This window comes from Natrix helvetica (genome assembly GCF_964273705.1).
Source record: "Natrix helvetica genome assembly, chromosome: 6".
NCBI classification, from domain to species: domain Eukaryota; kingdom Metazoa; phylum Chordata; class Lepidosauria; order Squamata; family Natricidae; genus Natrix; species Natrix helvetica.
Window position 1 is genome coordinate 17893830 of NC_138553.1, and position 22451 is coordinate 17916280.

Here is a 22451-nt window from a genome sequence, read left to right on the forward strand (position 1 = left end):
ATAGAGGTTTACCATGCCTAGTTGTTGAATTTGTAATAATGGAGAAAAGATCTTTGCACTTTAAATGCAAAACCTAAGAAAAACCCAATAGGTATTCTGACTAATAGCAAGTTGTCATTCAAGCTGCCAAATAAGACCTAATTTACATTCATATAAATCTTCATGTATTAAAGCCTTCTTACCTGATGAGACTGATAATATGAAGTTGCAAAAGAAGGTCTTGAAGCAAAGTCTGATTCCACTCCATCTAATTTATATACATACTCTGGAACACTGCTAGCCCGATGCAAACCTCCTGTAGAAATGCAGGAAAAATAAGCTTTCAGTAAATCACATAATACGGTGGTCCTTGACTTACAACAGTTCATTTAGTGATGGTTCGAAGTTACAACGACACTGAAAATACCGTATTTTTCAGAGTATAAGATACACCCAGGTTTTGAAGAGGCAAATTTTTAAAAAAAGTAGTTAGGTAGATAGAGGGATAGAAAGGGAGAGAAAGAGAGAGAAATATAGTAGGTAGGTAGAGAGAGAGAGAGAGTAGTTAGTTAGGTAGATAAAGGGATAGAGAGAGAAACAGATAGAGAAATACAGTAGGTAGGTAGGTAAGAGGGATAGAGAGAGAGAAATAGAGAGACATATATAGAGAGAAATACAGTAGATACATACGGGGAGGGAGAGAGAGAGAGTAGGTAGTTAGGTATATACTGTAGGTAGGTAGAGGGAGAGAGAGAGAGAGAGAAATACAATAGGTAGGTAGGTAGGTAGATGTTTGCAGGTATATTTATCCATGTGCTGGAGAAGGAAATAGCTGACAACCTGTAGCACCTAAAACTTTGTTTCTGCTGGGACAGCACTTGATCAATGTAATACTCATCAACCACTCTAACTAAACAGCTTTCCGAAAGGGAAAAAAAAGTTTTTGCACTCTGCAAACTTCCCCGTTAAACGGGCCCGTTTTTTAAAAAAGGCATGAATAGCCTGGGGGAGGGGGGGGCTTGCAGTGTGCTCCTGGGGAGGGGCGGGGGAAACAAGCAAAAAACAAGACTTTTTCTGTCAAAAAAATTGCATGCATAGCCTTATGGAGGCTTATAGAGTGCTGCTGGGGGGGGGGGGGCAAAAAAATGGTCTGTTTTTTGCTCATTTCTGCCCTCCCCAGGCCCCAGAAGCTCTCTGAAACCCTCCATAAGGCTATGCACGGCCATTTTGGTGAAGGGGCGGGGCTTCAGGAGGCACAAAAAATGCTGTATTTGGTGTATAAGGCGCAGCCAGATTTTTCAGCCTCTTTTTAGAGGAAAAAAGGTGCGTCTTTATACTCCGAAAAATACGGTAGTGACTTATCACCCCTTTCCACACTTATGACGGTGGCAGCATCCCCACGGTCACGTTATTTACATTCAGATGCTTAACAACTGATTTGTATTTATGACGGTTGCAGTGTTCAGGAGTCATTTTGAGACCTTCTGACAAATAAAGACAATGGAGAACCCAAATTCACTTAACAAAGTCGTAGCATGAGACAAAATTCACTTAACTAATTTTTCACTTAAACAGCATACATTTTGGGCTCAATTGTGATCGTAAGCTGAGGACTATCTGTGAAAGTAGACCTGAGGCTGCTGAATTATATCAGCTGGAAAGCCAAACCAGGATTTATAAGAAATAAAAAGAAGAATACAAGTAATCCTCAACTTACAACCATTCGTTTAGTAACCATTCAAAGTTACAACAACTTTTTAAAAAAAGGTGACTTATGACTGCCCCATGCTTAAAATAATCACAGCATCTCCACACTCACATGATCAAAATTTGGGCACTTGGCAACCAGCGTGCATTTGTGACAGTTGTGGTGTCCTGAGATTGTGTAATTGCCATTTGTAACATTCCCAAGCAGCTTCCGACATGTAAAGTCAATGGAAAAGCCAGATTCTCTTTATGACTGTGTGATTCACTTAACATTTAGAGTGATTCGCTTAACAATCATGGCAAGGAAGGTCACAGAAACAGGTGCGACTCATTTAACAAAAGCTTTGCTTTGCAATGGAAATTCCTCCTCCCATCTATAGGCAACATTTGAGGACAATCTGTACTACCGTGCTTAGGAGAAATTCAACATTTGTAGGAAGAATTAGAAAACACTACAAGAAGCACTACATCTAGTTCTTTTTTTCTTTTTCAATGCCACAGGGATCAACCAGACAAAACATTTGCTTTGTAGTTGGATAAGTTGCAAATAGAATATTAAACAGCATTTTATCTGCAATGAATGTAGGACCATGATGGCGAACCCATGGCACATGTGCCCAAAGTGGCACGTGAAGCCATGTTGCCCAGCACATGAAGCCTTGCCTGTTTGTTTTCTGGGTTTCTGGCGCACATGTGCGCAATGATCAGCTGTCCTTTGTGCATGTGGCAGTGCCGAAAACTGGCATACACACACACACTGGCCAGCTGATCGTCAGGCACACATGCATGCTAGAACTTGGAAGTTTGGCTTTTCCAGAGCGCAATCCTTTTGCGCATGCAACAGTGCCAAAAACCAGCATGCGCACCAGCAAGCTGATTTTCAGGTGCCCATGCATGTCAGAATCCGGAAGTTCAGCTTTTCTGGAGCGTGATCCCATCATGCGCACGGCAGTGCCGAAAACCAGCCTGCACACACGTGCCGGCCAGCTAATTGTTGGGTGCGTATGTGCGCCAGAACCCAGAAGTTTGGCTTTTCTGGAGTGTGGGCCCAATAAGCGTGCACGTGCGTGCGACATTTCCACATGGCTTTTTTGGCCAAATGTTCACCATCACTATTGTAGGATATAGGCAAGGCTAGTGGGCAACTTTGAATTGCAGTAGAAATTGGACACAGTATTCAATAGGACACTTTCCAGGTTCATGTAATATCAACATCTTTGCTTCACAGTTTCTTGTTACGTTCATTTTATCTAAGTTCAAAAGCCACTTAAAGCCACTTTAGTAATACAGACTTCAAACTTCAGTAGTGGAACACACTATCTTTTCTGAACTAAAACAGGAAACACTGTACAGTAATAAGGAAATATACAAGAACAAACATCAAGTGACACTTTCAAAACGTTTCTGCATAGTAAAAGTGAAGTGCAGAAGTTTATGGCACTATTAAATATAAATTTAATATTAACAGCATTCAGAGAATCTGGAAGCCCTACCAGGTGGGTTTCTCTCTATGAACAAGAAATGATGATTAGACTGTTTTTATGCTTTATTAGGGAGATAAGAAATAACAAAGGAAACATACTTGGAATACCTTCACTCCAGCACTAAACAAAAACTCTGGTAAAATGTATCTCAGCCTATTTCTATAAATACAAATGTAGAAACCACGGTTGATTCTCTATAACAGAGAAGTCATTTTACATATAACTTGTTTGCTGTCCCAGAACAACTACGTCCAAGAACTGCTTAAGGACAACTTTAAGATTCATATTCTTCCTTTTATGTTTTTTTTTAAGATTAGTCTTGGAGAGCACAGTCCTTCAAAGTAAAAGAAATATGTACACTTATTTTAGGATTGCTGCTCTTTATTTTAGTTGCCCTTGGTTCTTGAATTGTCTGTTGGGAACTTGAATTTAAACATGGCAAAAGCTGAATTTGATTTAATTGGTTTTCTTTACAATTACAGATGGTAGCCAGTAGGTAACCAGATCACCACTCCTGCCATATATCCAGAAAAGGTGAAACAAAGCTACATTCTATCATGTATTCTTTGCAATTATTTCATTTGTGCAAGCCTTGTCAAAAGAATTCCTCCCTTTCTCATCAATAGAGAATTGATTTGGATATCAAGATGTGTGGCATATAAATTTGATAGACAGATAGACAGACAGACATGATTCAATTCTATGTTTGTAGATGCCACAGCGATTGTACATCCTGAAGAAGTGTGGGGAAAGATGAGACTTGACAACTGTGGAACGTCCAACACTATTTTATTGCGATTTAAACAACGGCAAGCAATACAGGAGAGAAGCCCCTTTCCTTAGCCTGACAGCTATTTATACGAGAGCTGTCAGGCCAAGGAACCAATCAGGAGCGCAAGTCAGCCCGCCTTCAGCCATGCCGCGCCTGATTGGCTAAGGCGCAGCATGGCTGTTGCTGGCTGACAACAGGGGGAATTCCCCGGTCGTAAGTCGGGGAGGAAAGAATACAATACTCCTTCCCCCCCAGCGAGTACGCATGCGTAGCAGTGGAGCATGCGTAGTCGCTAAGATAGGCTGGGCGGCGACGGACACGCCCAGAACGCCGCAGAACTGGGCAGACCGTCGGAGGAGGAGGTGGTGTCCGTGGGAGCTCCTCCCTGAAGGGAGTGGAGCTCCGGCCGCCATCTTGAAGGCCTACCCCAGCCGGAGGAGGAGGCGGAGACTCAGTAACAGGTAGGCAGGGCCGGGGTGGCGCGGCCGTTGGCGGGCTTGAGTCAGGGAACTTTGAATTGTTGCGAGGGACAGGCTGGCCTGATTGAGGGAAGGCCAGAGTCGGTTGCAATGGCGGAGCTGGTAGCCCAACGGGGGCTGAAACGATGGAGGGCTGTGGAAGGCGGAAGGCGCCTGGAACAGTCTCTGGCGAAACATCTTGCGGCCTGGGCAACTGCCACGGCTGGGGAAACGGTTGCGGCGCCAACCCCAGGGCCTCGGGTGGAATTGGCGAGGCCGACTCTGCGGGGTTGTTGTGTGGATCCAAAGGTTCGCGGCGCCTTAATTGATCCACGTGGCGGCGCCAGTCTGCACCGTCGGCGGTCCGGACCCTGTAAGAGCAGGGGCCGGTTACAAAAGTGACGGTGGCAGGCACCCACTTAATATCCCCGGAGAAAGCCCTAGCCCATACTGGATCGCCCTCACGGAAGGAACGGGAAGGGGGCCCCAGGTTGCTCGGCTGTGCCTCAGAATAGGTTGGGTGCAACCTATCTAAGGTGGTCCGCAGGCGCCGGCCCATCAGCAGCTCAGCTGGGGTTTTGCCGGACAAGGGACACGGGGTGGAATGCTGAACCAGGAGGTAAGCAGCCACCCTCGTGGGCCAGTCGCCCTTGTCCATTCGGCCAAGGGCATCTTTGGCCGAGCGGACAGCGCGTTCCGCCCGGCCATTGCTGGCCGGATGATAGGGAGCGACGAGGGCATGCCTGATGCCTTGGGTGGCCAGGAAACCCTGGAACACGGTGGACGCAAACTGAGGACCATTGTCCGACACAACGACGTCTGGCAAGCCGTGGGTGGCAAACAGGCGCGTCAGTGCTCGGACAGTGGCCTCGGCTGTGGTGGAGGTCATGATGATGAGCTCCACCCAGCGCGAGTAAGCGTCCACCACAACCAGGAAAACCTGACCTCGGAAAGGCCCGGCGAAGTCCAGGTGGAGGCGTGACCACGGGCCGCGGGGAATCTCCCACTCCCGCGGCGGGGCCGCCGGAGGCGCTGGACGGGAGACCTGGCAGGTCGAGCACCTGGCAACCCAGGTAGCTATCTCGTCGTCCAGCCGGGGCCACCAGACATAGCTGCGCGCCAATGCCTTCATGCGCGCTATGCCAGGGTGGCCCTCATGGAGGCGAGATAGCACCTGGTCACGCAGTGTGGGTGGAATGATCACCCTGTCTCCCCACAGGAGGCACCCACTGTGAAGGGACAGCTCTAACTGCCTGGCCTTGTAGGGGCGGTGGCCGTCGGACACCGGCCCCTCAGGCCACCCCCGCAGAACCCAGGTCATCACCTGGGAGAGGGTGGGGTCGGCCAGAGACGCTGCCGCCACATCGCCCGCAGAGAGCGGCAAGGCGAGGTCTGCAATGGCCAAAACAGACATGCAAGGCACTGTCTGAGGGTTGGAGACGGGCAAGGGGCAGCGGCTGAGGGCATCAGCATGCCCTAGCTGCTTGCCAGGGCGGTAGACCAGGGCATACGAGTATGCCGCTAGGAACTCCACCCAACGTGTCATCCGGGGTGACAGAATGGGAGGGGTCGGACGGTCACCGGCCAGAAGCCCAAGGAGCGGCTTGTGGTCAGTGAAGAGCGTGAAATGCCGTCCGTAGAGGTATTCGTGGAACTTTTTAACCCCGGACACGGCAGCCAGAGCCTCCTTGTCGATCTGGCTGTAGTTCCTCTCCGCTGGAGAGAGTGTCCGGGAATAAAAAGCTATGGGGGCTTCTGAGCCGTTGGGAAGGACGTGGCTCAGGACAGCCCCCAAACCCACGGGGGAGGCGTCACACGCCAGAGTCAGGGGCATCCTGTCACTATATTGGACTAGGACTGCCTCTGACGTCAGCATGTCTTTGACAGCCGCGAACGCATGCGCTTCGCGGCTGCCCCAGCGCCAGGCTGCCGATCGGTCGAGCAACCGATGCAGCGGCTCGGCTAGTGACGCCTTGTGTGGCAAAAATGGCGCGTAGAAATTTAAAAGCCCCAAGAACGACTGCAGCTCCGCCTTAGTGGCGGGGGTGGGGGCGTTCTTGATGGCTGCGACTTTTGCAGGGGTGGGGTGGATTCCGTGGGCATCTATGGAGAAGCCGAGGAAATCCACTTTAGGCACAGCAAATGAACATTTGCTGCGCTTTAATTTGAGACCCGCGCCCCTAAAACGGTCGAGGACCTTCCCCAGTACTTCGAGGAGTCCTGAGCGGCTGGATGCAGCGATCAGGACATCGTCGAAATAGGGTACAACGCCAGGGAGCCCATGGAGCAAACGCTCCATGAGGCTCTGGAAGATCCCCGGGGCCACGGAAACGCCAAATTGGAGGCGGCGGCAACGGAAAGCCCCTCGGTGGGTGACGATAGTCTGCGCAGCCGCCGCTTCGTCATCCACCGGGAGCTGCTGGTAAGCCTGCGCCATATCCAGTTTCGCAAAAATACAGCCCTGCCCCAGGGAGTGGAGCAGGTGCTGTACGACAGGGACTGGATAGGGGTTTGCCTGAAGGGCCAAATTGATGGTTGACTTAAAATCGGCGCAGAGGCGTATGGAACCGTCGGCCTTCACAGGGACCACTATTGGGGTCTCCCAACGCGAGTAGTCAACAGGCTCCAGTACGCCCTGCGCCAACAAGCGGTCAATCTCCTCATCAACTTTGGCCCTTAAGGCAAAAGGCACCCTGCGGGCCTTCAGCCTAATGGGAGCAACCTGGGGATCTAAGTTAAGAGAGATGGGGGTGCCCTTGTATAGTCCCAGCTGGCCGTCAAAGACGTCCGCGTAGGCGGAGATGACAGCAGCTACGTCAGGGGGTGTGTCTGAGATGGAGTGCACCCCCTGCACGGAGAGACCAAGGGCGGGGAACCAATCTAGCCCCAATAGAGCGGGGAGGGGCTTTTCAACCACTAGGATTGGCAGGCACCCCGAAAACCCCCCGTATTCAACCCTGACTGTATGGCAGCCCAGGGTTGGGATAAGTGACCCCTGATAGTCCCTTAAGGCCACGGGGCTAGCAGACAGCTGGCGTTTTAGGACGCCGGGGCACAGTTTCTGAAAGTCCGCCCAGGCGATTAAGGAGCGGGACGAGCCGGAGTCCACCTCCATTATACAAGGCGTGCCCTCAATGAGGACTGCCGCCTTGATTCTGTCCGCACCTGCGGAGGCCTGGTAGATCGCCTCTGCAGGGGCGGCTGCTGCAGGGCCTGGCTCCACGGTGTAACAGCTGGCCTTCGAGCGCGGCTGGCGGCGGGGCTGCTGCTGCGGTCCGGCTGTCATCTGCTGGCCTGTGGCTCCCTGGGATGGTGGTGGTGGTAACACAGCACGGCAAACTTGGGCCAGGTGCCCTTTTTTCGAGCACCGGCGGCAGATGGATGCCCGGAATGGGCAGGCTGACCGGTCGTGGCTGCCACCGCAGCCAAGGCAGGCTGTCACAGTCTGGCGCGGAGGTCGCGGATTGCGGCGCCTTTGCAGTTCTGCCAGGCGAGCCACGAGTTCTTCCTCTTCCTCAGCCGGGCTCGGAATGGGCACCAGCTGATCGATGAGGCAGGTTTGCGCTGGGGAAGATTGAAACGGGTGGCGGTCCATCTCAGCAACAGATTGCTCCGACAACTCCGCCGCCCGTGCATCAGCGACCGCCTCTGACAGGGTGATTTCTGGTCGGGCCAGGAGACGCCTCCTCAGCCGTCGGTCCCTGATGCCGCTGACGAATTGTTCAACCAGATTGTCCTCCAAGTCAGGGAACTCGCAGGGAATGGCTGTGGTCCGCAAGGACTGGAGGAACTGGCTGACGTCTTCGTGCGGCTTCTGGACGCACTGACGGAAAGCGTATCGTCTGGTGATCTTCGATGGGGTCGGGGCGTAATGTCCCTTCAGCTTGGCCATCAGCGTGTCCCAGTCTAGGTCGTGGACTGGCACAGGGGCTGCCAACGCCCGGGCGGCGTTGAACATAGGGGTTCCGCAGCTACTGAGGAAGAAGCTGCACTTCTCCTCCATCGGAATACCCCGCTTCCCGTTGGCTCGCAGGAAGCATTCAAAACGCTCCAAAAACCCCGTCCATCCCTCTCCGTCGGTGCCGAAGGGAGCGAACGGGGGAAGCGAAGACATAGCGGCTTGGAGTTGTGCGGCTCGGGGAGCTAAACTCAAGCGGCTGAGTAACAGAGGTCGGGTTCCGTCAGGGTCGTCGCCTCAGCAGTATCCCACCTTCGTCGCCAGTGAAGAAGTGTGGGGAAAGATGAGACTTGACAACTGTGGAACGTCCAACACTATTTTATTGCGATTTAAACAACGGCAAGCAATACAGGAGAGAAGCCCCTTTCCTTAGCCTGACAGCTATTTATACGAGAGCTGTCAGGCCAAGGAACCAATCAGGAGCGCAAGTCAGCCCGCCTTCAGCCATGCCGCGCCTGATTGGCTAAGGCGCAGCATGGCTGTTGCTGGCTGACAACAGGGGGAATTCCCCGGTCGTAAGTCGGGGAGGAAAGAATACAATACATCCCAAGTCGGTTTGAGGATAAAGCTCAGGATGTTTGCCTCTTACTGTAAGGAAAATGACTTTCTTGATTATCACGGCAATTTTTTTTAAAAAAACACCTAATTTTCACTATCCTGCATTATCAAGAAATGCATTATTTGGAAACTGATTACACCAGCATTAATCAGGTTAAATCCTTTATGGGTTAATTTCTTCGCTATCTTAACATCTTGGAAGGGTAAAGTTTGAATTGGGGGGGGGATCATTTTGCAAATGCTATTTTACATGTTGCAGTGCTAACAAGCATGACGGTTATTAAGATCTACAGGGCAAAGGTCATGCGTTAAATAATCAATGGTGCCTACGTTGGTAAATATTGTACTGAAGTCAGCTCTGTTAGATATACCCCATTGTGTATCCAACTATTAAACTAGAATTCAACTTAATCTCCTTTGAGGATTGTATACATTTTGGCCCCTAAAATATTGGCATAAGCTCATCTAATTTTTTCCTTTGGCACTCCAATTCTCTGAGATCCTCTTGGTTAAATATGGATTTAAAATTCTGTGAACCTCCTGCTAAATATTTGAGCTCAATCTCAGGGATTCTGAATAGACATGAAACAATGGTATTTGATTCAGACCAGTAGAAAATTCATTGGTTTCCCACTCCTAAGATAAATAATGCCATCAGTTAGAATTCTGCAGCATGGTTAAACAGGACATAAACAGGGGTGGGCTGATGGAGGTTCGCACAAGTTCGGGTGATCCTCTAGCTAGGATTCTGCCCAGTTCGACAAATCCCCAAATGCCACCCCTGGCTGGCCACGCCCTCCCCTCTCTACCCCACCCCTCCCAGGAGTCTCCATGGGGCCCTTTCATCATGCAGGGCCCATATGGAGGCTCAGGGAGGAGGGAAAATGGGCCTACCGGAGGTTCCGGAAGTCCAGAAACAGGCATGTTTCTAGCCTCCAGAGGGCCTCCAGAGCCCAGGAGAAGCAGTTTCCGCCTCCTGGAGGCTCGACAAAAACGAAAAATGGGCCTACCAGAAGTTCTGCAAGTCCAGAAACTGACTTGTTTCTGGACTTTGAAGGACCTCTGAAGCCTGGGGGAAGGCAGTTTTTGCCCTCCTGGAGGCTTGAGGAAAATCTCTGGAGCCTGGGGAGGGCGAAAAATGCCCCCCCCGCTGCCGTGGTGCAGGAGGCTGACTAAGCCACACCCATCATGGCCACGCCTACCCAGCAACAGGGTAGTGAACCCAATGCTGCAATTTTTGAAGCCCACCCCTGGACATTAACCATCCCCAAATAAGATGCATCATTATCTTTAAACTAAAAACAAACAAACCCTGTTCCCATAAGAATGTGTCTGCCCCCTCTTGCATTATGGTGTAGTCTGGCTGTCTCTTGTATCGTTAAACTTTTGCTTATTCTACATTGACTCCAGCTATTGATCCTCCATTACTTTCCCATGCTCTGGATTCTTTCAATTACAACCAGAGCAAGCTTTCCTTAATCTTCCTCCCTGTCTCCTCTGAGACCACCAGCAGACTGTGTGTAGATTAGAAGAAACATATGGCAGATAAACTGTAGGGCAGAATTGTGGATTAATGAAGCTCTCTTACCCATACGTGGAAAGTTAAGCATTTCTGCAGAAAATGTGAGCGGCAGGGACCCCGTTTTGCCTTGCATTCCTGAAAGATCAGGTTATTTGAGCTGTAACCTATTTCTTTGGTTACAATCGGATTTCTATTCTAATTTATTTTTTAATAATTCTCTCAGGCTGGGTGTCTCACCCAAAGGTCTCCAGCATACCAGATTCAGTTGATATTTGGTATCAGTTGGTATTTATGTGAGTTGTGAAATTCTTTAATGCAGGTAGCAATATGCCCAAAATTTATACCCTGTTTCCCCCCAAATAAGACATCCCCAGATAATAAGCCCAATTGGGCTTTTGAGCACATATGCTAAAATATGCCCTCCCCAAAAAACAAACCATCCCCGAAAATATTGCAACACAGCAGCAGCCATAAGGTGACCACACTCGCCGCCTCCTGCACCTTGAAAATAATAAGATCTCCCTGAAAATAAGGCCAAGTGCTTATTTCGGGGGTCAAAAGAAAATAAGACCCTGTCTTATTTTCAGGGAAACACGGTAGCAGAAGTGAAATAAATGACTTGATTAAAAGGTTTGGACAAGATTAAGTACTATAGTGATGTGATTTCCCTCACTAGATGTTTTAGTTTTAATTTAAACAAGAACATAAGAAGAGTTGAAGGTTGTAGCAAAGAGCAGAATTGTTTTACATATATATAAAACTTCTGATATATATCATATACATTGTTGTATATTTTGCCACTAACTGTTAATGCTGGTATTATGATGATGCTTCTGCATTTTTGGACACCAGATCTGAAACTAAAGATCTTTAAGAAAGGTTTTTATGGATAAGTAGTGGTTAACCCACATTGTGGTTATAAATTTACAGTTTACATGTTTAAATATTCATTGTATATATGTATGTGTTCTGTCCTGTGATTCCACTGAATATGCAGACCCAGGCTTGGCTGTCTGCCACGACTAATTACATAGATAAAGCCACCCCTTGGCCAGGAGCCTAGAAAGTTATCTTCAAAAACCCAAGATAAAACTTACAGAATGCTTCCGCAACGGCTCGTATAATGGACTGTTGTTTCCTGCAAAGATTCCCCTCCTGTCGCTCCACCTATAAACTCGTTGGGAGGGGCCACACCCTTAACCAGCTGTCCTTACTTCCTTCTATGACGTCTTCTCCACTGCTGTTCCTTTCTCTTATCAATTCTACCCATATGCATATCAGGGACAACCTCCCTCTGTTCCTCCTCACTGCTCCCTGACTCAGAGGCCACCTGGTGGCCAACAAGCCTCTCTAGTTCCTGCTCTGACTCCAAACACCCTCCAGAGTCTTCCTCATCCTCCAGAGCAGTCCCATAATGGTCTGAGCTGTCAGAGTCCACCAACAGCTTAGCTGGCTGCTGCTGGGCCACAACGGTATGTATGTATGAGCTGTGTTCCATAAGGGAGGAATGCTAATTACAGTTGGGAGGCGGGTGGATGGGCCTGTCACGTGCATAACGGCCAAATCGATTAACGTTGTATAAGGCAGGTATCTCTTTAATGACTTTTACACTCTTACGATGTTAGCAGTTGCTAACGAAAGCTAAGTGAGAAATATAATTTTAAAGTTCTGGATATCACAATGTCTGTTTCTTTTATAACTACACCTGGAACTTGCATTTTTTAAGACAATTCACAATATGTATATGTATACCCCCCCACACACAAACACACACACACACATACACACGTGTGTAACAGGCCAATCATCTCAGATTACAAAACACATTCTAAGTGTTCACAGAAGCTGCAAACTGTCAGCTGGAAAACAAAAACAGAACATTTGGAGGAGAACCAATGTAGGTCCCACTAATGAAAAATAATATCTACATTTAGAAATCAGTTAACAACATTTTGGTGCTAACAAACATCAGTCCAAGGCAATGCTTTACAGATTAAAGCAGGAACGTTTTCCAGTGGTTGGTTGTGAATTCTGGATTCCAACAGCATAGCAAGATCATTTGACCTAGATTAGCTTAGATTGTTGCACCCTGGCTTCACAAACCACTAAATGGCAATAAGAAAATATTTTTGCTATGTAGTAGCCATGTGGCATTATGCAGTTTGGATCTGGACCTACTAAAATCACGTCAATGGGTTCCAGAGCACGCCTGTTTACTTTCTTGAACTCAAATCAAGGATGGATAAGTTTTTCAGCTAGTAGTCATCCAATCCTATTGAGCATGGGGAATGATGTGTGTGTGAAAGAGAGAGGGGGGGAGGGAGAGAGGGAATAATTGAAAGTGGTTGAAATCTAGTGAGATCTGCAAGAACCTAGAAGAAATCTATAAGATTTGGCTCTTTCATGAGGGTTCTTTTATTTTCACTTTCGTGTTTTAAAAAGTTTTAATTTCGGTGGCAAGATGCCCATGGGCATTGTGTCCTATCTACCACCTAAGTCCATACTGTCTTTCCATTTAGTTCTTCTAGGCACAACAATATTTGCCTCTGGTAAAGTCTCCAGTGATGCGTTGTTGTTGTTTTTGTCTTTGTGTATCTTAATGTCATACAAAAGTTTGCAAGAACTTTTGCACATAAACAGTATTTAAAGTTTTAAGGAGTGCCTGAGATACAACTGCTCCCTTCCTTCCATTGCATCGCATTGCAGTGAGGATTATGTTGTTGATCATATGCAAGTGGATATTAGCTGTTTGCAAAATGCCCAAATTCCTTTTCACAAGTGCTATACAACCTCCCGATCTGGTTGCCCCTAATTAATAAATGTGGTCAGTGATGAGACTGAGTAAACCTGCAACAATAGGGAAGATATTCCATGTTGTTGGGGCAACTATTTAAAGGACCCATTAATTATTCTTAAAAGAATTTGAATCTCTTTGCCAGAGCACCAACCATATGATTTGGGTGAGAGGCAATAGAATGAATCTCAATGGAAACTCCCTTATGAAAATAAAGCTAAAGAGAGCTGCATATTAATTACTCAAATAAGTCTTCATAGGAAATACTAAAAACGAAACAATCAAGATGGGTTATCTGAATGGTTTCAAAGTTCAACCGTCAAGGGAAACAGAAGCAGTCTCTTGCCACAGAGGTCTCATTCATCCTTCAATCCATATTCTTCCTTCTCTGCATAAAACCACCCTGATTTAATTTAAACATAAGGGGATGTGTTTGCTTACAAATACACCAAGACTTTGCCTGTCTTGATACAGTTTAGCCACTCCAGTGTAGCAATTCATTTACAAATTGGTAGATAGCTTCTCAAGGGCTTACATCTGATCTAATCATTGGTTTACCCCAAACTCATCTGGGTTCATACCATTTTGCATCTGGTAAGTAGGGACTTGGATAACTTCCTTTGCATAAAACTTGGATAACTTTTAGAACAGAATAGAATTCTTTATTAGCCAAGTGTGATTGGACACACATGGAATTTGTCTTTGGTGCAGATGCTCTCAGTGTACATAAGAATAATAATAATACATTCATCAAGAATAAAAAGGTGCAACACTTAGTGATAGTCAGGGTTACTAATAAGCTATCAAATCATACTAGGAAACAAAAGCAATATAAATTGAAAGATACAAGCAACATGGTTATAATCATAAGTGGGGAGAGATAGATACTAGGAAGAAAGATAATAATAATAATAATAATAATAATAATAATAATAATAATAATAATAATAATAATAATAATAATAATAATAATATAATTATTATTCAACGATTATGGCACAAACCAACAGTGGTAATTCCAGTGGTAATCGGCACACTGGGTGCTATTCCAAAAGCACTGGAATTACATTTAAAACAGTTAAAACCTGACAAAATCACCATCAGTCAAATGCAAAAAGCTGCACTGCTTGGATCTGCACGTATATTACGAAAATACGTTACGACGTCCTAGGCCCCTGGGTGGGGCCCGACTAGTAATCAATGCCAAATCCGGCGAAACAACTGGCCGCTGTGATACAATCGTATAATAATAATAATAATTCATTCTTAGTAAATTATTGACAGTGTTGTGGGAATTATTTGTTTAGCAGAATGATGGCGATCAGGAAAAAACTGTTCTTGTCTCTAGTTGTTCTGGTGTGCAGTGCCCTATAGCGTCGTTTTGAGGATAGGAATTAAAACAAATTATGTGAAGGATATGAGGGGTCTGTAGATATTTTCACAGCCCTCTTTTTGACTCGTGCAGTATATTATATTGTGCAGTATATGTGTATACATACATACATGTATATGTATATATAGTGTATGTGCATATGTGTGTGTGTGTTGCATTTGTGCTGTTAAATAAAGGGAGACTAGTAAAGATCTATTTTCAAGCTATTTAGCTCTCATCAGCTAGCCATACCCTTACCGGGAATCGATAGTGTGTGTGTGTGAGAGTGTGTGTGTGTGCATGTGTGTAATACAGTGCAGTATACCAATAGTATCTCTTGAATACTTTTGGCAATCTGAACCACCATAATTTGTTATAGCAAACTCTCTCATACACATACAGACATTAGTAGAGCATATTGGAAACTTTTTTTGGGGTGGGGTGGGAAGACTAGTAGATGAAGCAGCTTCTACTTCTGGAGAGATTGTGTCACCATAAATCAGTTAGCCTTTAAGGTGCCAGGAACCCTTCTTTTATTTATTTTCCTCTCACTTAGAGGAAAAGCAATTATTTAGAACAAAGGCTAAGTAGAGAGATTAGATTTCAAAGTAAAAAGGAAGGGATCTTATCAGTTTAAAGCTGGATGCCTCATCTTCAGACTTAGAAAACCAGCAGTCTATCATTAGGATCCTCACAAAATGGTTAGCTTATATAATATTCTGCCAACAAGAAATAGCCCATGGGGAAATCAAGTACTCCAAAAAGGATTTTATGTTGGGATTTTGCATTACGTTCCAATTTCAGGAGCCCATCTTTCTCCAGGTTTCAAACTTCGATCATTAAACTCACAACAAAACCAGATCCATTATTTTCCATCTGTTGAAGGGTTTCAATAATATTCTCCCCTTGCTTTCATTTCATTCATCCTTCTTAGACCACATATTTGAGATCAAGAAATTAAGTCCCTTGACCCATAACACTATAAACCACAAAACACATTTTAAAACCTAATGTAGGGTCATTTTACCACACTTGTTTATTCAGTTAGATGGATTTGTTGACAAAAGATATTATTTATTAATAATTGGAGCCTGGTTGATCTATAAACATTCCTGTGTTCCAAGAAAAATAAGGCAACATCTTATATACCATCTGCAGTTTATTTAACATAGTAAGATATATTTAAAACACTCCCTTTAAATTTTTTATTTTCGACAGAGAGATATTGGAAGAGAAAAAAAAATCTGTGCCAAGGAAAGCAGAGCAACATCTAAAATAATTGATGTAATTAATTTCTTAGTTGCATAATCCCCATGGAATTATCTGCCCTATTTGCTCAAGTAAATTTGAAATTATTCGTTCGTACAAAACAGAAACCTTTTGTTCTGTATTTAGAAAATGAACAATATCAGATATAGTAGTCCAGTGTCACACTTTTAGAATTGAAGAACTCTGCAGGAAAAGAACTTAAGAACGGTGCAGATTTCCTCCCCCCCCCCCCCCCCGGTGTATGAAAATTCATTGCTATATAAAGAAATCCCTGAAACCGACTCCTATGTAGAGATGATCACTTTTGAGGATTGCAGGTCTTACATTGCGGTCAAACTTCTTTTAACTTCAAATGGGTGCATGTACAATAAAGCACACTTTAATATATAATTATGCAGTTCCTGTATTAAGGAACTTCAATCGCTACACAGTGCTTTAAACATTTACTCTAGCATTTACAGGAATTACTGTATGGATATTATAGTCTCCAGAAAGCAGCCTCTCAACAATGCAAAATGATCTGAAATTAAAAGGTAGAAAAAATGACAAGGAAACAAAAAGCTGTTGCCACTAAACACAAATTGCAAATGTTTCACATCACAACTGCTCTTAGGCTTCCTCAGTTACAGGTATATTCCAATAAGAAATTAATACTACATCTTTCTACCAGATTTATTTCCACCTATGGGCCCAATGCCAATTTTTAATCAAGTTCATTGGCCCGCCTCAGATAAAGACATGTTTTTATTACTATCTATATCAAGGTTTGTAGGCAAGAAGAATCACATTGAAACATCACAGTGCTTTCTAGAGCAGGAGTGTCAAACTCGATTTCATTGAGCGCCGCATCAGGGTTGTGTTTGACCTCGGGATGGAGGCATGGGGGCGTGGCCAGTTTGACATCACTCGTGTCAGGGGCACCTGTGGTGACCTAAGCGCTCTCCCAGCCAGAACAGGCCCCTGAGCTCCATTTTCAGCTGCAACCCTCTTCCAACGAAAATGTAGTTCAGCTGCGCATGACCCTCCTGAACTCCATTTTCACTGGCAGAGGCCGGTCCTTCGCGGTCTCCAGGTTGGGTCCGCAAGCCAGATCTAAGTACTCATGGGTCCCGGGCATTGAGTTTGACACACATATTCTAGACAGTACAGAGCTTTGATGATAAAGCTGCCCCTTTAATCTTACAGAATTGGATCTTTCTCGCTCTCTGCAGATTCACCCAAACTTATCATCACTTAAGTAATTAAAGTAAAAACTTTCTTACCTCTTTGGTTAAATTAAAAAAAAACTGTGAAAATCTTTGCAGATGCAGATAAAGCTCTTGAGAACATGTCTGTAACCCCAGTTAATACAGAATATTACTGAGTCACTGTAACCTTAAGCCTGTCACTTTTGAACCTACTTCCAGGATCTATTGACATTTATTATTAATATTTATAGTTCTTGCCTGCAGGCAGCTACATGTTCCTTTAAGAAATCCACTGATGGATATGTCCTGTGCTTCTTAAACACTCACTTTCAAATATATTCATTGGGAAATGAGTCAATAGATAATCCTTTTGCTTAAAGCACTTCCATTTACTGTTGCAGTAAGAAATGCACAATTCAAAAGCATAGTGTTAAATAAAAGGTAAATAAAGGACAGACTGCTGTAAAAGCTCAGGAGAGAGTTGATAAAAGCTCAGTATTGCACATTTCTTATTCTTTTTAAATGCTTTTGTGAACCAAATGTTGGCTGAAATTCTTAAGGCAGTAGACTACTGTCAGTAAAGAAAGAAGGTAAGCTTCTTCTATTAATGCAACTGTAAAAAAAGACTTTCCCATACAGTATTTGATAGGTGGTGAAGACAAATTAAGAGCCTTTAGGAAATCATAGTATGTATTTTTTACAGTAGATTGAGTATCATACATTAGATCCATTCACTATGATGTGCATGGCTTTGAATGAACTGTAACATAGCATTCAAATCCTAATATTGGATCAACTACTGTCTAAAAACTAGTTACTGAAACCTCAGCTTTTAATTTTAAAAAAAAAGTTTAGTAGCTCAACATTCCTCTGAGAACTTCTGATCATAATCACGAGTCCTACTTTGTTCTGTCTTTAGAACAAACACTGTAATGTAAGTTAACTTAAGAGATAACTTGGATCACGCATTGTCCTAGGTCATGTTGTCTATAAACCTACTTCATTAAATAAATCACCCATTAGAAGAATTCAAACAACATCCTGAATCCCAATGATTTAATAGGCTCTGAAGCGAAGTGAAAATAGTCCCGACTGGGTATTTAAACTAGGATAAAACTAATCTGACATTCAAATGATATACAAGCTAACAATAAGAACCAAGAAGGAAACTTCAGTGAAGAACTGTAACAATCCAATCCAGTTTGCAAAATAGTAAAAGCAGAGCTTCACTTGCTTTGCAATATTGCAAAGAGGACATTCTTTCTACAATTTGGGATAATCTCAATCAATCAATCAATCAATATTGCTTTATTTTGGCCAGTGACTATATAATAAAGGTAAAGATTCCCCTTGCACATATGTGCTAGTTGTTCCTGACTCTGGGGGGCGATGCTCATCTCTGTTTCAAAGTGCTGTCCGAAGATGTCTCCGTGGTCATGTGGCCAGCATGACTAAATGCCAAAGGCACACAGAACATTGCTACCTTTACACCAAAATGGTTCCTATTTTTCTACTTGCATTTTTACATGCTTTCGAACTGCTAGGTTGACACGTAACGGGAGCTCACTTGGCTACGTGGTACTAGGGATTTGAACCGCTGAACTGCCGACCCTTTCTGATCGACAAACTCAGCATCTTAGCCACTGAGCCACCGGATCCCACTATATCATACACACATGCAAAATGGCATATAGTTGCATAAAATAACCCCAAACCTAAAGTCGCAGAACAAATTTATCTCAACTTCACAATTAAAGGGAATTAGGGAACATGTCTTGGTCCGGTGAGGGGGAAGTGAGTTTTGTCATCTAAGTTTATATAGGCCTCGACACACATTTTGGCTACCTTTTTATCCATCTCTGGACTGGAACAAGCAAGGAAACATGAATTGTGATGTTTCATAGCAACCTTGAAGGCTGATATAGCCATAGCTTATATACCAGAGGTGGGCAACCATGATCCCTATACAACCTGTGGACTTCAATTCCCAGACTTCCTGAGCCAGCATCCCAGGAATTCTAGGAGTTGAAATCCACAGGTCATAAAGAGGCCATAGCTGTCCACTTCTGCTACATACTATGCAGAACTCTGACCTATGTTGTAAAGAGACAAAACATGAGGAGAAATGGAGGTAGGTTAATTTATGGTTGGTACCTTCAGGCCAAGGAGTGTATCTAGGATATACTTGGATTGACTGGAGAATTATCTAGTGAAAGACATTAGTCATAAGCTTGTCACCCTGGGGGAACATTCAGTCTCTATATTTAGAGAAACAGCTAATAGAGACAAGTTTCCATTCTTGAATGAAAGAACTAGAGCTTCAAAGAGTTTGAAAAAAAGTCTTCAAACATCATTCCAGTAAGAAGGAGTGACAAATATATTCCTTACTCGATTGTTGACAAATCATGCTTTATGCAATTCTATACCATACATTGTTTTTAGTGGGGTGTTATGAAAATAGCAACCTCCGATTTCTTCACAGAAGCATTCATACTAAATACATACCAAGTATCAAAAATAATATTTGCCAAGGGATAATATGGAGGCCGAATTAACAGCTCCAAATGAGTTTACCCTCAAAGTCCTGCTTTATATATTTCAAACACATATCACTTGACTTCCCAATATTAAAACCTCAAGGCAGTTTGAAAGAATCTGATGATTTAGTTGATTAGTATGGTCTCTTTTTGAGTAGTTGGGTGGATGATGTGGGGAAAAATTAAAGAAGCTAGTATTTTCCTTTTAAAAGGAACGCGGTGGCTCAGTGGCTAAGACGCTAAGCTTGTCGATCAGAAAGGTCGGTAGTTCGGCGATTCGAATCCCTAGCGCTGCGTAACGCAGTAAGCTCCCGTTACTTGTCCCAGCTTTTGCCAACCTAGCAGTTCGAAAGCATGTAAAATGCAAAGTAGAAAAATAGGAACCACCTTTGGTGGGAAGGTAACAGTGTTCCATGTGCCTTTGGCGTTCAGTCATGCCAGCCACATGACCATGGAGATGTCTTCGGACAGTGCTGGCTCTTCAGCTTTGAAATGGAGATGAGCACCTCCCCCTAGAGTTGGGAACGACTAGGACCTATGTGCGAAGGGATCCTTTACCTTATTTTCCTTTTGCACATAAGATCCATACACAGCCGTGGCCAAGGATAATGGGACCTGTTCCGTTTAGCCAGCCTGGCCCATTTATAGTTTTGTTCTGCCTCCTGGCAGATATTTTAATTGGGTATTTTTAGGGTATTTAAATATTGCTTTTAACTACTTTGCTTCAGATATGTACAGTTTCTTATTGCCTCCTCTTTTGTGTTTGTATTTTCTATTTATTGATGTGTTTTTATTTGACTGTACACCGCCCCGAGTCCCTTTGGGGAGAGGGGGCGGTATAAAAATCTAAATAAAAGTAAAAAGTAAAAGGGAAAGGACCAACAAAGGATATCCAAAAGTCAAGATGGTGTTCAAAACTGCACAAATGAGGGCTCACCTGAGGATACCCCTGGGAGAAAGCACACAAGTCACCCCAAATTTGAGTGGTGATAAAAGCTACTTCAGGGAGTAGTGTTAATATGGTCTTGCAGTTCTAGTCTTTTTCAGCTTAATATCAAAGAACTCCCAGCATCCCCAGGGCTCCATGACTAGGTCTTTGAAATATGGATCACTGTAATAACAGTTAAAATTATTACTATACAGGTAGTCCTTGACTAACAACAGTTCATTTAGTGACCACTCAAAGTTACAATGGGATTGAAAAAAGTGACTTGTGACCTTTTTCACACTTATGACCGTTGCAGCATTCCTTGTGGTCATGTCATCAAAATCCAGATACTTGGCAACTGATTCATATTTAGGAGAGTTGCAATGTCCTGTGATCACGTCATCATCCTCTGTGACCTGCTGACAAGCCAAGTCAATGGGGAAGCCAGATTCCCTTAGCAACTGTGGCAATAAGTCATAAAATGGGGCAAAATTCCCTTAACAAATGTTCCACTTAACAACAGGAATGTTGGGCTCAATGGTGGTCATAAGTCGAGGACTACTTGCATAGGATTGGGAAGGTGAATGTTTTAACGATTGGGTAAAAGCCTAGGCTGAAAACTTTTTTATGTTAATTGTGTAAAGCTTTCGTAGGCTTAGTGATCAAAACAGGTAAGTGATATTATGGGGACTCGATTCCAATAATAGTAAAATACTATTTATTTCTGAGATTGTATTTATCATATAATGTAATGTAATATGTGATGAAATATTAAAAGTGATTTTTTTAACACTGAGGTGTTTTTTATTTATTTATTTCATGTATTATAGGGCACAGACTTTCAATATCTCTTAACTTTGTCTTCTCTTTTAAATATATAACAGCAAGCAGTAAAATTTGCAACACGGTGTGGCTGCATCTATTCTACAACAGATTTTTTATCAATTGACCTTATGCAAGATGAAAGTCGGCTGTACTATAAATTTGAAAACGGTCCATCCTACTATATCTAAAAAGATCATTTGCAATGACCCATAAATAACTGATCTTAAATTGGGGTGGTTTTGTATGGACATTGGCTCCTTCCTCAATGTTAATAATAATAATTTTATTAAATTTACATGCTTCCCAACTCCCAGTGACTCGCTTTCTGACAAGGTGACTTAGTAATATATATGAAATTGAAAGAGGAAGTCAGACATAAAAGGAAGGAGGAAGGAGGGGGGGAGAAGAACCACCTCATAATTTGTACTGTTAAGAGAGATACAAACTGAGAATAATGACTTATTCTTGTGAGACCCAGGGTCAGATTTCTCCACTCAGCCAAGAAGCTCATTGGCTAACTTGGATCAGACGCTCTCTCCCAGCCTGACCTATCATCTCACAGTCTGGTTGAGAAGGCAGAACAATGGGAAGAAGATAGTTATCTATGCTATTTTAAACTTCCGAAGAGAAGGTGGAATAGAAATTATGGATTCATCTACCTAGAGAATTGGCTCCTGTATCCACAGTCTAGACTGGCATAATGTCCCCATGACATTATGAGACATACGGTATATCTTAAAAAAAAAAAACAGTTGGGATCCCCAGCAGTTGACATACTAAATCCTATGGTTTTGTTAACAGGACAATTAAATAGCCTTGTCTTCCATACACTTCCCTCTCTCTGTCATTTTCACTGCAGTTTTCTTGGCAAGTTTTTTTAGAAGTTGCCAAGAAAACTGCACAAGTTTTAGAAGTCTGAAAAAGTTTAGGAAGTTTTTTTAGAAGTTGCCATGGAAGGAGACCACTGCCTCCTTCCTAGGACTGAGGGAGAAGGGTCACCCAGCCAGCTTTGTGCCTAAAACAGGACTAGAACTCACCATCTCCTAGATTATACCTTAACCAAGCTGGTTCTCACATACCTTTCTCTAAGCCTATTTTAAA

At 44.0% G+C, this 22451-nt stretch overlaps 1 protein-coding gene across 2 annotated transcripts in view; it reads right to left on the bottom strand.

Moving 5' to 3' along the window:
* PKP2 (plakophilin 2) overlaps positions 1-22451 on the bottom strand; it is a 76276-nt gene that overhangs the window by 52521 nt on the left and 1304 nt on the right. For both annotated transcript variants that reach the window (XM_081956645.1, XM_081956644.1), the window contains exon 2: positions 183-295. In XM_081956645.1, the coding sequence (XP_081812771.1) occupies positions 183-295 (113 nt within the window). The remainder of the gene's footprint in view (positions 1-182; positions 296-22451) is intronic.